Source organism: Scyliorhinus torazame, chromosome 11, assembly GCF_047496885.1.
Source record: "Scyliorhinus torazame isolate Kashiwa2021f chromosome 11, sScyTor2.1, whole genome shotgun sequence".
NCBI classification, from domain to species: Eukaryota; Metazoa; Chordata; class Chondrichthyes; order Carcharhiniformes; family Scyliorhinidae; genus Scyliorhinus; species Scyliorhinus torazame.
In genome coordinates this window covers 111,094,844-111,108,774 of record NC_092717.1, presented here as the reverse complement: position 1 = coordinate 111,108,774, position 13,931 = coordinate 111,094,844, and the positions used below count along the sequence as shown (strand labels likewise).

Sequence of the window (13,931 nt, the reverse complement as noted above, 5' to 3'; positions counted from 1 at the left end):
TGCCACATTGGTGGCCCAATAGTAATCGCCCAAGTTCGGTAGTGCCAATCCTCCTCTGTCCCTACTACGCTGAAGGAACCCCCTCCTTACTCTCGGAACTTTCCCTGCCCACACGAAGCTCGTGATGCTCCTGTCTATTTTATTAAAAAAGGTCTTAGTGATTAGTGTAGGGAGACATTGAAATACAAATAAGAACCTCGGGAGGACCATCATCTTAATTGCTTGCACCCTGCCCGCCAGCGATAGAGGCTGCATGTCCCACCTCTTGAAGTCCTCCTCCATTTGTTCTACCAACCGTGTCAGATTAAGTCTGTGCAAGGTTCCCCAGCTCCTAGCGATCTGAATCCCCAGGTATCGGAAGTTTCTTTCCACTTTCCTTAGAGGCAAGCCTTCTATCTCTCTACTCTGGTCCCCTGGATGTATCACAAATAATTCACTCTTCCCCATGTTTAGCCTATACCCCGAGAAATCCCCGAACCCCCTCAAAATTCGCATAACCTCTATCATTCCCCCCGCTGGGTCCGACACGTATAACAATAGGTCATCCGCATATAACGAGACTCTGTGTTCTTCTCCCCCTCTAATCACCCCTCTCCATTTCCTGGAGTCTCTCAACGCCATGGCCAGAGGTTCAATTGCCAACGCGAACAACAATGGAGACAGCGGGCATCCCTGTCTTGTTCCCCTATATAGTCGGAAATACTCCGATCTATGTCGACCTGTAACTACGCTTGCCGTTGGAGCCCCATAAAGAAGTCTAACCCAGCTAATAAACCCGTTCCCAAACCCAAACCTCCTTAACACTTCCCATAAATACTCCCACTCCACCCTATCAAATGCCTTCTCTGCGTCCATTGCCGCCACTATCTCTGCCTCCCCCTCCACTGGGGGCATCATTATCACCCCTAATAGTCGTCGCACGTTAACATTCAGTTGTCTCCCTTTTACGAACCCTGTCTGGTCTTCGTGCACCACCCCCGGGACACAGTCCTCTATCCTCGATGCCAGTACCTTTGCCAACAATTTGGCGTCCACGTTCAACAATGAAATGGGTCTATAGGACCCGCACTGCAACGGATCTTTATCCCTCTTCAAAATTAACGATATCGTCGCCTCCGACATCGTCGGGGGTAGAGTCCCCCCTTTCCTGGCCTCATTGAACGTCCTCACCATCAACGGGGCCAACAAGTCCACATATTTTCTGTAATACTCCACCGGGAACCCGTCTGGTCCTGGGGCCTTCCCTGCTTGCATGCTTCCCAGTCCCTTAATAACCTCGTCCACCCCAATCGGTGCCCCCAGGCCTACCACCCCCCGCTCCTCCACTTTCGGGAACCTCAATTGGTCCAGGAACTGCCGCATCCCCTCCTCTCCCTCTGGGGGTTGAGACCTATACAGTTCCTCATAGAAGGTCTTGAACACCTCATTTATCTTTCCTGCCCTTCGCACCGTGTCTCCCCTTTCGTCTCTAATTCCTCCTATTTCCCTCGCTGCTGCCCTCTTTCGCAATTGATGAGCCAACAGGCGACTCGCCTTTTCCCCATATTCATACCTCCTCCCCTGTGCCTTCCTCCACAGTACCTCCGCCTTTCTGGTGGTCAGAAGGTCAAATTCCGTCTGGAGTCGTCTCCTCTCCCTGTACAATTCCTCCTCCGGGGTCTCTGCAAATTCCCTATCCACCCTTAAAATCTCCCCCAGTAATCTTTCCCTTTCCTTGGCCTCTGTTTTCCTTTTGTGGGCCCCAATGGAGATCAGCTCTCCTCTGACCACCGCTTTTAGTGCTTCCCACACCACTCCCACAGGGACCTCGCCGTCGTCATTGACCTCCAGGTATCTCTCAATACACCCCCGCACTCTTGCACACACTCCCTCATCCGCCATCAGTCCCACATCTAATCGCCAGAGTGTTCTCTGCTCCCTTTCCTCTCCTAATTCCAGGTCCACCCAATGTGGGGCATGATCCGAAACCGCTATGGCTGAGTACTCAGCTTCTTCCACCCTAGAGATCAACGACCTTCCCAAAACAAAAAAATCTATCCGGGAGTACACTTTATGGACATGGGAGAAGAAGGAATACTCCCTAGCCCTAGGTCTAAGAAATCGCCATGGATCCACTCCCCCCATTTGGTCCATAAACCCCTTAAGTACCTTGGCCGCTGCCGGCCTTCTTCCGGTCCTTGAGCTGGATCTATCTAGCCCCGGGTCCAGCACCGTATTAAAGTCCCCTCCTAAAATCAAGTTTCCTACCTCCAGGTCCGGTATACGCCCCAGCATCCGTCTCATAAATCCCGCATCGTCCCAGTTTGGGGCATACACGTTAACCAACACGACCTCCATTCCCTCCAGCCTGCCACTCACCATTACATATCTACCTCCGCTATCTGCTACGATGTTCTTTGCTTCAAATGCGACCTGTTTCCCCACCAAAATGGCCACCCCTCTATTCTTTGCGTCCAGTCCTGAGTGGAACACCTGTCCCACCCATCCTTTCCTTAGCCTAACTTGGTCCGCCACCTTTAGGTGCGTCTCTTGGAGCATAACCACGTCTGCCCTTAGTCCTTTCAAATGCGCGAGCACTCGGGCCCTTTTTATCGGTCCGTTCAGGCCTCTCACGTTCCACGTGATCAGCCTCACTAGGGGGCTACCTGCCCCCCTCCCGTGTCGACTAGCCATTACCTTCTCTAGGCCAGTCCCATATCCCGCCTCCGCGCTCCCGCTCGCTCCCCCAGCGTCGCACACCATCCCCGCCCACCCACTCTTTAGCCATTTCCTTTTGGATTTCCGCAGCAGCAACCCAGTTGTCCCCCCCCCCCTTCTCCCTCCCTCCTCCCCTCCCCGCTAGATCTCTTTCTAGCTTGATTGCTCCCCCCATATTACTTCCGTAAGTCAGCTGACTTCAACTGACCCCGGCTACTCCTGCTCACTCCTCGACCCCCCCCATGTGGGGAACTCCCATCCGCCTTGCGCCTGTCTTCCCGCCTTATTCTTTCTGGTGCGGGAACATCCCTTTACCTGACCCGCCTCTTATGGCGCAGCTCCCTTTCCCCTCCCCCTCCCCTTCCCCATTCTCCAACTATGTCCCGTCTTTCCCCCCTCACCGGCGCCCACATTTCCCCAATGTCTCCCCCCTTCCCTGTTTACTTCTCAATTAACTTCCACCGTAACATTAACAATAACATTTCCTGCAGCATCAGTCCCTCAGTTCCGATCCAATTTCTCTTCTTTGATGAAGGTCCATGCTTCCTCCGCCGTCTCGAAATAATGGTGTCTCTCCTGATACGTGACCCATAGTCTTGCCGGCTGCAGCATCCCGAACTTCACCTTCCTTTTATGCAACACCTCTTTGGCTCGGTTGAAGCTCGCCCTCCTTCTCGCCACCTCCGCACTCCAATCCTGGTATACCCGTACCACTGCATTCTCCCATCTGCTACTCCGCACCTTTTTAGCCCATCTCAGGACCTCTTCTCTATCCTTAAGGCGGTAAAATCGCACGATTATCGCCCTGGGTGGTTCTCCCGCTTTTGGTCTTCTCGTCGGAATCCGATTTGCCCACTCCACCTCCAAGGGGCCCGTAGGGGCCTCAGCACCCATCAGTGAGCTCAGCATCGTACTTGCGTACGCTCCACAGTCCACTCCTTCCACACCCTCAGGGAGACCCAGTATCCGAAGGTTCTTCCTTCGCGCTCCATTTTCTAGGGCTTCGATCCTTTCAGTACACTTTTTATGAAGTGCCTCGTGCGTCTGTGTCTTAACCGCCAGGCCCAGGATCTCGTCCTCAATATTCGCCTCTGCTCTTTTATTCATTCATGTGCCTGTCTGCATGTAGCCGCACACCATCAAGAATTCCCATGCTACAATTGGCTAATCATCATCCGAATTGTTGTCCATGCACCCAATTGCAGAGCGATAGATCATTAATTTTGACCTATCACGTTCAGAATACCAGAATGTGCCATTCTGGGTGAGCTTTTCGAATAGGCCAACCAGAGCCAGGGTGAGTACAATATTTGTTTTTTAAAAAATATATATTTATTAAGAATTTTTCAACAAAATTTTCAACCATACATACAGAACCCCCCCCCCCCCCTTACAAAAAGAAAGAAAGCTCGCATAGCAAGACATGAACATGGCAAGTCAATAAGATACAGAACTTTGTACATTGGATTCCTCCCGTACATGTCAGTTTTACGGATCGTTCATGTGTTTCCTTGCTCAAATGCCCCCCAGAAACCCCCCCCCTCCCACGAACGGTGTCCCCCCCCCCGGGTTGCTGTTGCTGCTGTCCGACCTTCATCTATAGCTCCGCGAGATAGTCCAAGAACGGTTGCCACCGCCTGTAGAACCCCTGCGCAGACCCTCTCAAGGCAAACTTTATCCGCTCCAATTTGATAAACCCTGCCATATCATTTATCCAGGCCTCCACGCTGGGGGGGGCTTCGCCTCTTTCCACATTAACAAGATCCTTCGCCGGGCTATTAGGGACGCAAAGGCCAGAATGCCGGCCTCTTTCGCCTCCTGCACTCCTGGTTCGTCCACTACTCCAAATAGTGCTCGCCCCCAGCTTGGCTTGACCCGGACTTTCACCACCTTAGATACTGTTCCCGCAACTCCCCTCCAGAACCCCTCCAGTGCCGGGCATGACCAAAACATATGGACATGGTTCGCCGGGCTCCCACATCTGTCCTCCACCCCAAAGAACCTACTCAGCCTCGCCCCCGTCATTTGCGCTCTATGAGCCACCTTAAATTGTATCAGGCTAAGCCTGGCACACGAGGCAGAGGAATTAACCCTACTTAGGGCATCAGCCCATAGCCCCTCCTCAATCTCCTCCTCCAACTCCTCCTCCCATTTACCCTTCAGCTCCTCTACCAAAGCCTCCCCCTCTTCTTTCATCTCTTGGTATATCGCCGACACCTTGCCCTCTCCGACCCATACGCCCAAAATCACCCTGTCTTGAATCCCCTGTGCCGGGAGCAGCGGGAATTCCCTCACCTGCCGCCTCACAAACGCCCTCACTTGCATGTACCTGAAGGCATTTCCCGGGGGTAGTCCAAATTTCTCCTCCAGCGCCCCTAAGCTCGCAAACGTCCCATCAATGAACAGGTCGCCCATTCTTCTAACCCTTGCCCGATGCCAGCTTTGAAACCCCCCATCCATCCTTCCTGGGACAAACCGATGGCTATCTCTGATCGGGGACCACACCGAGGCTCCCATCGCACCCCTGTGCCGTCTCCACTGCCCCCAGATCTTTAGCGTTGCCGCCACCACCGGACTCGTGGTGTATTTTGTCGGCGAGAGCGGCAGCGGTGCAGCCACCAGCGCCCCCAGGCTCGTTCCTTTGCAGGGTGCCATCTCCAACCTCTTCCACGCCGCCCCCTCTCCCTCCATCACCCACTCACGGGTCATCGCCACGTTGGCTGCCCAGTAGTAGCCACCCAAGTTCGGCAACGCCAACCATCCTCTATCTCTGCTACACTCCAGGAACCCCCTCCTTACGCTCGGGGTCTTACTCACCACACAAATCCCATAATGCTCCTGCTTACCCTCTTAAAGAAGGCCTTCGTAATCACGATTGGGAGGCATTGAAAAACAAAAAGAAACCTTGGGAGGACCACCATTTTAATCGACTGTACCCTGCCCGCCAGCGAGAATGGCAACATGTCCCACCTTTTAAAATCCTCCTCCATCTGTTCCACCAGCCGCGTCAAATTGAGTTTGTGCAGTGCCCCCCAGCTCCTAGCTACCTGAATCCCCAAGTATCGAAAGCTCCTTTCCGCCCTCCTCAACGGTAGGTCATCTATCCCTCTTCCCTGATCCCCCGGATGCACCACAAAGAGCTTGCTCTTTCCCACATTGAGCTTATAGCCCGAATAGTCTCCAAAGTCCCTTAGGATCTGCATGACCTCAACCATCCCCTCCATTGGATCTGCCACAAACAGCAACAGGTCATCTGCGTACAGTGGCACTCGATGTTCCTCTCCCCCTCGAACCACCCCCTTCCATTTCCCCGACTCCCTTAACGCAATGGCCAAAGATTCAATTGCTAATGCAAACAGCAGAGGGGACAGGGGGCACCCCTGCCTTGTCCCTCGATACAGCCGGAAATACTCCGGCCTCCGCCGGTTCGTGACCACACTCGCCACCGGGTCTCTATACAGGAGCTTAACCCAACTAATAAACCCTCCCCCGAACCCAAACCTCCTCAACACTTCCCAGAGATACTCCCACTCGACTCGGTCAAAGGCCTTCTCCGCGTCCATAGCTGCCACTATCTCTGCCTCTCCCTCCACCAATGGCATCATTATCACATTTAGGAGCCTTCGCACATTAGTATTTAGCTGCCTGCCCTTTACGAATCCCATCTGGTCCTCGTGAATCACCCCCGGGACACAATCCTCAATCCTCGTAGCCAACATTTTTGCCAGCAACTTAGCATCTACGTTGAGGTGCGAGATCGGTCTATACGACCCACATTGTAGTGGGTCCTTATCCCGCTTCAAGATCAAAGAGATTGTCTCCTCCGACATTGTCGGGGGCAGGGTCCCCCCCTCCCTTGCTTCATTGAAGGTCCTTACCAGCAACGGGGCTAACAGGTCTATATACTTCCTATAAAACTCCACCGGGAACCCATCCGGCCCCAGGGCCTTCCCTGCATGCATGCTCCCCAGTCCTTTAACCAGCTCCTCCACCCCAATTGGCGCCCCCAAACCAGCCACCTCCTGCTCCTCCACCCTCGGGAACCTCAGTTGGTCCAAGAATCGTCGCATCCCCTCTTTTCCCCCTGGGGGCTGGGACCTAAACAGCTCCTCGTAAAAGGCCTTAAATGTATCATTCACTTTCCCCGCACTCCGCATCGTAGTTCCCCTGCCATCCTTGACTCCACCTATTTCCCTCGCTGCCATCCTCTTACGGAGCTGGTGTGCCAACATCCGACTCGCCTTCTCCCCGTATTCATATATCGCCCCCTGTGCCTTCCTCCACTGTGCCTCTGCCTTCCCTGTGGTCAACAGGTCGAACTCCGTCTGGAGACTTCGTCTCTCCCCAAGTAGTCGCTCATCAGGGGCCTCTGCATATCTCCTGTCCACCCTTAAAATCTCCCCCACTAACCTCTCCCTTTCCCTGCCCTCTCTCTTAACCCTATGAGCCCTGATGGAGATAAACTCTCCCCTGACCACCGCCTTCAGCGCCTCCCATACTACTCCCACCTGCACCTCCCCGTTGTCGTTGGCCTCCAGATACATTTCGATGCACCCACGCACCCTCCCACACACTTCCTCGTCTGCCACAACGGGCGTTGGTCCCTCTCCTCCCCCAGCTCTAGCTCCACCCAATGCGGGGCATGGTCTGAAATGGCTATGGCCGAATACTCCGTTCCCTCCACTTTCGGGATCAATGCCCTGCCCAGAACAAAAAAATCTATCCGGGAGTAGGCCTTATGTGCGTGGGAGAAAAAAGAAAATTCTCTGGCCAAAGGCTTGGCAAATCTCCACGGATCTACTCCCCCCATCTGGTCCATAAACCCCCAAAGCACCTTGGTCGCAGCCAGCCTCTTCCTGTCCTAGATCTGGAACGATCTAATGCTGGGTCCAGCACCTTGTTAAAATCCCCACCCATTATCAAGCTCCCTACCTCCAAGTCTGGAATACGCCCCAACATCCGTTTCATGAATCCAGTATCGTCCCAGTTCGGGGCATATACATTCACCAGTACCACCTGCGTCCCCTGCAACCTACCGCTCACCATCACGTATCGGCCTCCATTGTCCGCTACTATGTTCTTGGCCTCAAACGACTCCCGCTTCCCCACCAATATTGCCACCCCTCTATGCTTCGCATCCAGCCCTGAATGGAACACCTGTCCTACCCATCCCTTCCTTAACCTGACCTGGTCTGCCACCTTCAGATGTGTCTCCTGAAGCATGACCACGTCTGCCTCCAGTCCCTTTAGGTGCGCGAACACTCGGGCCCTCTTAACTGGCCCATTTAGGCCTCTCACATTCCACGTGATCAGCCGGATTGGGGGGCTACCTGCCCCCCCCCCCGGCCGACTAGCCATCTCCTATCTTAGGCCAGTCCCGTGCTCGCGCCTCCCGCACCCTCCAGTCCCCCAGGCGGGGAACCCCCGTAACGACCACCTCTTCCATTTTCAGTTCCCCCTCGGACAGTGCATCAGCAACCCTTATGTTCCCCCCCCTTCCCTCCCCCCCCCTCCCCCCCCTCCCCGCTAGATCCGCATCTAGCACTTTTGCTCCCCCCATATTACTTCCGTCAGTCAGCTGACTTCTGCTGACCCTGGCTTCCCCCGCCTTCCCGTTGATCTCCCCGTGTGGGAGTCTCTCCTCCTCCTTGCCTTCCTCCATCTCCCCCCCCCCACTTTTAGCGCGGGAAAAAGCCTGCGCTTTCCTGAGCCAGCCCCGCCCCCTATGGCGCAGCTCCTGTTGCGGCCATTATTCCAGTTCCCTCATCCCCGAGTCTCGCCTCCCTCCAGCACCGATGCCCACATTCCCCATTATCTCGTCTACAGAAAAGAAAAGAAAAAAGAAAAGCACCGATGCCCACATCCCCATCCATCATCCCAGCCATGAAGTAATCTTTACCCATATTTACAACCCCGTATCCAACCAAAATCTCCCCCCACAACAACATCCCCTCAGTTCGAGTCCAATTTTTCCGTCTGAATAAAGGTCCAAGCCTCTTCTGGCGTTTCAAAATAATGGTGTCGGTCCTGATAAGTAACCCACAGTCGCGCAGGCTGCAGCATGCCGAACCTGACTCTTTTTTTGTGCAGCACCGCCTTGGCCCGGTTGAAGCCAGCTCTTCCCTTTGCCACCTCCGCGCTCCAATCCTGGTAGACTCGGTTCACCGCATTCTCCCATCTACTGCTCCGCACCTTCTTGGCCCATCTCAGAACACTTTCTTTGTCCGCAAAGCGATGGAACCTTGCCACTATCGCCCTTGGCGGCTCATCAGCCTTGGGTCTCCTCGCCAGGACCCGGTGAGCCCCTTCCAGCCCCAGGGGGCTCAGAGAGGCCTCCGCACCCATCAGCGAACGGAGCATCGTACTCACATACGCCGCAGCATCAGCTCCCTCCACTCCTTCGGGGAGACCCAGAATCCGGAGATTCTTCCTCCTCGACCTGTTCTTCAGTACCTCGATTCTCTTGGCCCACCTCCTGTGCACCACCTCGTGCGCCTCCATTTTTACCGCCAGGCCCAGGATTTCGTCCTCGTTCTCATTCGTTTTATCTCTCACCTCGCGAAGCTCCACCTTCTGGGTCTCCTTCAGCCCCTCGATCGCCAATAGCATTGGCGCCAGCACCTCCTTTTTGAGCTCCTCCACACAGCGCTTAAGGAACTCCTGCTGGTCCGGCCCCCATGCTGCTCGATCTCCGCCCTCTGCCATCTTACTTTTTCCCCCTCGTTTTTGCCGCTGCTCCAGAGCCTCTTTTCCCGCAGCTCCACCGCTAATCTCCGCCATACAACGTAAGGGGGGACCTTACTTCACCTTCCCACACGGGATTAAATCAAGAAAGTTCCGTTGTGGCTCCTCTGGAGAGCCCAAAAGTCCGTTATCGCGGGAGCTGCCGAAATGTGCGGCTTAGCTCCGCATCGCCGCAACCGGAAGTCGTACAATATTTTATTAATGTGCCTGGCCACCCATGACCCACGCGATTGAATAACTGTCAATAGTCTTGGATGCCATTTCTGATGGTGAGGTGAAGCATTTGACAAACAAGAGTTTGTTTAGATGGTTGATGAATTTCTGTATTAGAGGCACACTGCAGGAACAATTCTCTGAAAACTCATTCAGGTAATGTTTTGAAGGGTGCGTTCATTTGGAAATTGTGCAGGAGCTGCGCATCAGAACACATGGAGCCACAGGTTGTTGAACCCAGTATTAGGTTAAACAAAACAATATGTACAGTTTGTAAAGCCGAGCTTAAAAAAGACTGAACAGGTCAAGCTCCTCGTGGCGAGCTGCTGAAGCTCCGTAGAACCCGTGCGGCTTCAACAACATTCAAAACGCTGCACAAAATCGAGGCTTGCTGCCTCAGTTGGACTGTGGCTCCATTTATCGCATCCAGAACACCCCTTGAAAAATCTGAATGGCAAAGGCAGGATGTTGAGTGGCAGAGCCGACTAGTTCTACCATTATTTTCGCATCTCAAAGCCAATCTCCACTGGGAACATTGAGGCCACAAGTGGTATGTCCTCTATGATACAGAGGTTGAAAATGACAGATGCTGCTGAGTTAAGTTTTGGAGTTTTGGATGGAGCTTGACATCACCATTGGGACAGGGCTTGATGTGGGGCCCTGCAAAGAGGGAGAGTGCAGAGCCCCTAAAACTGTAAGTCTGCTTCTGTCCCTCCTTACATTTTGAGTTGGGTTAAATTGAAACACACATTCTTGTACTCCTGTTTGTTCTCTTACAAAAAGGAATTCCTTACCTCCTTTACTGTATCTTTCCTGCTGGAATCTTCTGACATAAAAATAAGCCTGGTGTCAGCTACTCACTGTTATGTAATTACCTCATCTTTCACACCCTTTTCAACCTTTGAGTTTCTTTCAGTTTAGATATTGACCCTTCGACTAGTCTTCACACTTTAAAAACATTCGTCCTGTTGCTCTGTTTATCTGGTTATAAATATGGCGGTCAACATGGTCGCCTTTATTAATCCTAATTATGTTTACTTTCAGAGTCACCAGGTATCTCTCGATACCGCCACAAGGTTCAACCCGAATACCGATCAAAGAGCCAATACACCAGTTAGTTAGTTCAAAGTCAATACTATTTATTTACACACACAGTAAGATCTACTCATGCACAACAGTACTACAAACTAAACTATCTCTAACGCTAACGTCTATACTTAACTTTGGGTGCCCACTTAGTCAGAGGAACAATGATCGTTGTTCGGATCTGAGGCTGTTGGGTTCGAAGAGATGCAGTACAGCTAAGGTCGTCTGTCTGGTAGCGAGCATTGACCTTGAACTTACTTGCTTCTGGTGATGCTGGTGCGTGGGTCTCTCCCCCTGAGAGCCAAGTCCAAGAGAGCGAATCTCTCGTGGGGGTTCCTTCTTATACTTGGAGGGGCTTCACGTGCTTTTAGTCGGGCCTTAAACTTTGTCCCAATTAATTGGGCAGCTTCTCGATCATTGTTATCGATCTTAACCAATACAAGGGGTGGGTGCCCTGATGGCTGGGCGTGTCTTCGGTGGCCATTGGCCTTGCTTTGTTTGTGTCTTTCTGGCGCTGGGATGTCTGTAGCAGTATCAACTACCTGAGTGTTAGTCCTTTGTTCCTCGGAGATGGGCCATCAATATGCTAATCGACCCAGTTTCGATTCCGTCTGGTAACTGCTTCCCAAATATACATTCGGCACTGTGCCTGCTTGTTGCCAAGCATTGTCCACATTTCCCTACATTCTTTGTGAGCGTCCATTTTGTATTCTGGATGTGGCCATCCCAGATGACTACAGTCGTAAAGCCCTTCAGTCTCCGATCAAAGTGGCTTCTGTTTAACGTTCTCATTGCTGAACTATAAATTATCAAAGCATGTCACCTTCATATTGACGAAGCATATTGGAAATCTATTGTGCTCATGTGCTATTAAAAATCTGAATTATGGAAGTGCAAAATGATGGCTGGAAAAGAAGAATATTTTTGATTATATAATTTTTAAATTAATACATGTGTGGTCAATGCAGTTACAAGTGACTTATCAATCCACAAGCTGTTTGATAATTGCCTTATAGACATATTATTAATTTATGTATGATCTAATTTGTCATTTTGCATCTTGAAACTCAAGGGTTGTATGCTGCTCGCAGGACGGAAGAACCCTGACGTTCCTCTTGAAGGATACCTAGTTGCTCCCATACAAAGGATATGCAAGTATCCACTTCTGCTAAAGGTACTTAAGATAATGATATAAGTTGTGACTTGACACAGATTTTCTATTTTAAATATGTCAATATACTATTTCCCCTCCCATATCCAAGGAATGAACTCGTATCGACAACATGATTGATCCTTAGATATTTTCAAATAAATATTTGCTATTTTTTTCGATGCGTTTTCCTTAATTTTATGGCTTTTTTGTAACATAGTTTTGTTGTTACTTAGCAGCATTTAGTGTAATCTTGTTTATATAGTTGGATTGGATTGGATTGGATTTGTTTATTGTCACGTGTACCGAGGTACAGTGAAAAGTATTTTTCTGCGAGCAGCTCAACAGATCATTAAGTACATGAGAAGAAAAGGGAATGAAAGAAAATACATAATAGGGCAACATAACATATACAATGTAACTACATCAGCACTGGCATCGGATGAAGCATACAGGGTGTAGTGTTAATGAAGTCAGTCCATAAGAGGGTCATTTAGGAGTCTGGTAACAGTGGGGAAGAAGCTGTTTTTGAGTCTGTTCGCGCGTGTTCTCAGACTTCTGTATCTCCTGCCCGATGGAAGAAGTTGGAAGAGTGAGTAAGCCGGGTGGGAGGGATCTTTGATTATACTGGAATATTCATAAATCTGTAGCACATGAAACTCGACCGAAAGATAGTAAGTAAAAAGTTAGCGTGGATGCATCTGTTTAGACCGTGGCTTAGCTAAGTTTTAAAAAAATATATATATTTTATTCAAGATTTTTGGCCAAACATAACAGTACATAGTGTTTCTTTTACACAACAATAAAGCAATATAAATAACAGTGGCCAGTTTTAAACAAATAAATAAATAATATATAAACAAAAACAAGAACAAAACTGAATGGCAACTGCCTTGTCCAAAATAAATACTCTCCAAAAATACAATACAACAATCCAATATACAATTACCAATAACAAATACCTATACATATTATACATATACAATAACATCTCTGAGAGTCCGTCCGATTCCTCCCCCCCCTCCCCCCTGGGTTGCTGCTGTTGTCTACTTCTTTTCCATTCCCTCTATCTTTCTGTGAGGTAATCGACGAACGGTTGCCACCGCCTGGTGAACCCCTGAGCCGAACCCCTTAACACAAACTTAATCCATTCTAACTTTATAAACCCTGCCATGTCGTTAATCCAGGTCTCCACACCCGGGGGTTTGGCTTCCTTCCACATTAACAATATCCTGCGCCGGGCTACTAGGGACGCAAAGGCCAACACGTCAGCCTCTCTCGCCTCCTGCACTCCCGGCTCTTCTGCAACCCCAAATATAGCCAACCCCCAGCTTGGTTCGACCCGGACCCCCACCATCTTCGAAAGCACCTTTGCCACCCCCACCCAGAACCCCTGTAGCGCCGGGCATGACCAGAACATGTGGGTGTGATTCGCCGGGCCTCTCGATCATCTCGCACACCTATCCTCTACCCCAAAAAATTTACTAAGCCGTGCTCCAGTCATATGCGCCCATTAGTAACACCTTAAATTGTATCAGGCTTAGCCTGGCACACGAGGACGATGAGTTTACCCTACGTAGGGCATCAGCCCACAGCCCCTCCTCAATCTCCTCCCCCAGTTCTTCTTCCCATTTCCCTTTCAGCTCATCTACCATGATCTCCCCCTCGTCCCTCATTTCCCTGTATATGTCCGACACCTTACCACCCCCCACCCATGTCTCTGAGATCACTCTATCCTGCACCTCCTGCGTCGGGAGCTGCGGGAATTCCCTCACCTGTTGCCTCGCAAAAGCCCTCAATTGCATGTACCGAAATGCATTCCCTTGGGGCAACCCATATTTTTCCGTCAGCGCTCCCAGACTCGCAAACGTCCCATCTACAAACAGATCTCTCAGTTGTACTACCCCAGCTCTTTGCCATGCTCCAAATCCCCCATCCATTCTCCCCGGAACAGACCTATGATTGTTTCTTACTGGGGACCGCACCGAAGCTCCCGTCCTTCCCCTATGCCGTCTCCACTGCCCCCAAATTTTCAATGTAG

At 51.1% G+C, this 13,931-nt stretch overlaps 1 protein-coding gene across 2 annotated transcripts in view; it reads left to right on the top strand.

Moving 5' to 3' along the window:
* The window catches only part of prex2 (phosphatidylinositol-3,4,5-trisphosphate-dependent Rac exchange factor 2), an 825,781-nt gene that overhangs the window by 142,892 nt on the left and 668,958 nt on the right, over positions 1 to 13,931 (top strand). For both annotated transcript variants that reach the window (XM_072467618.1, XM_072467617.1), the window contains exon 5: positions 11,813 to 11,914. In XM_072467618.1, coding sequence (XP_072323719.1) covers positions 11,813 to 11,914 — 102 coding nt within the window. The remainder of the gene's footprint in view (positions 1 to 11,812; positions 11,915 to 13,931) is intronic.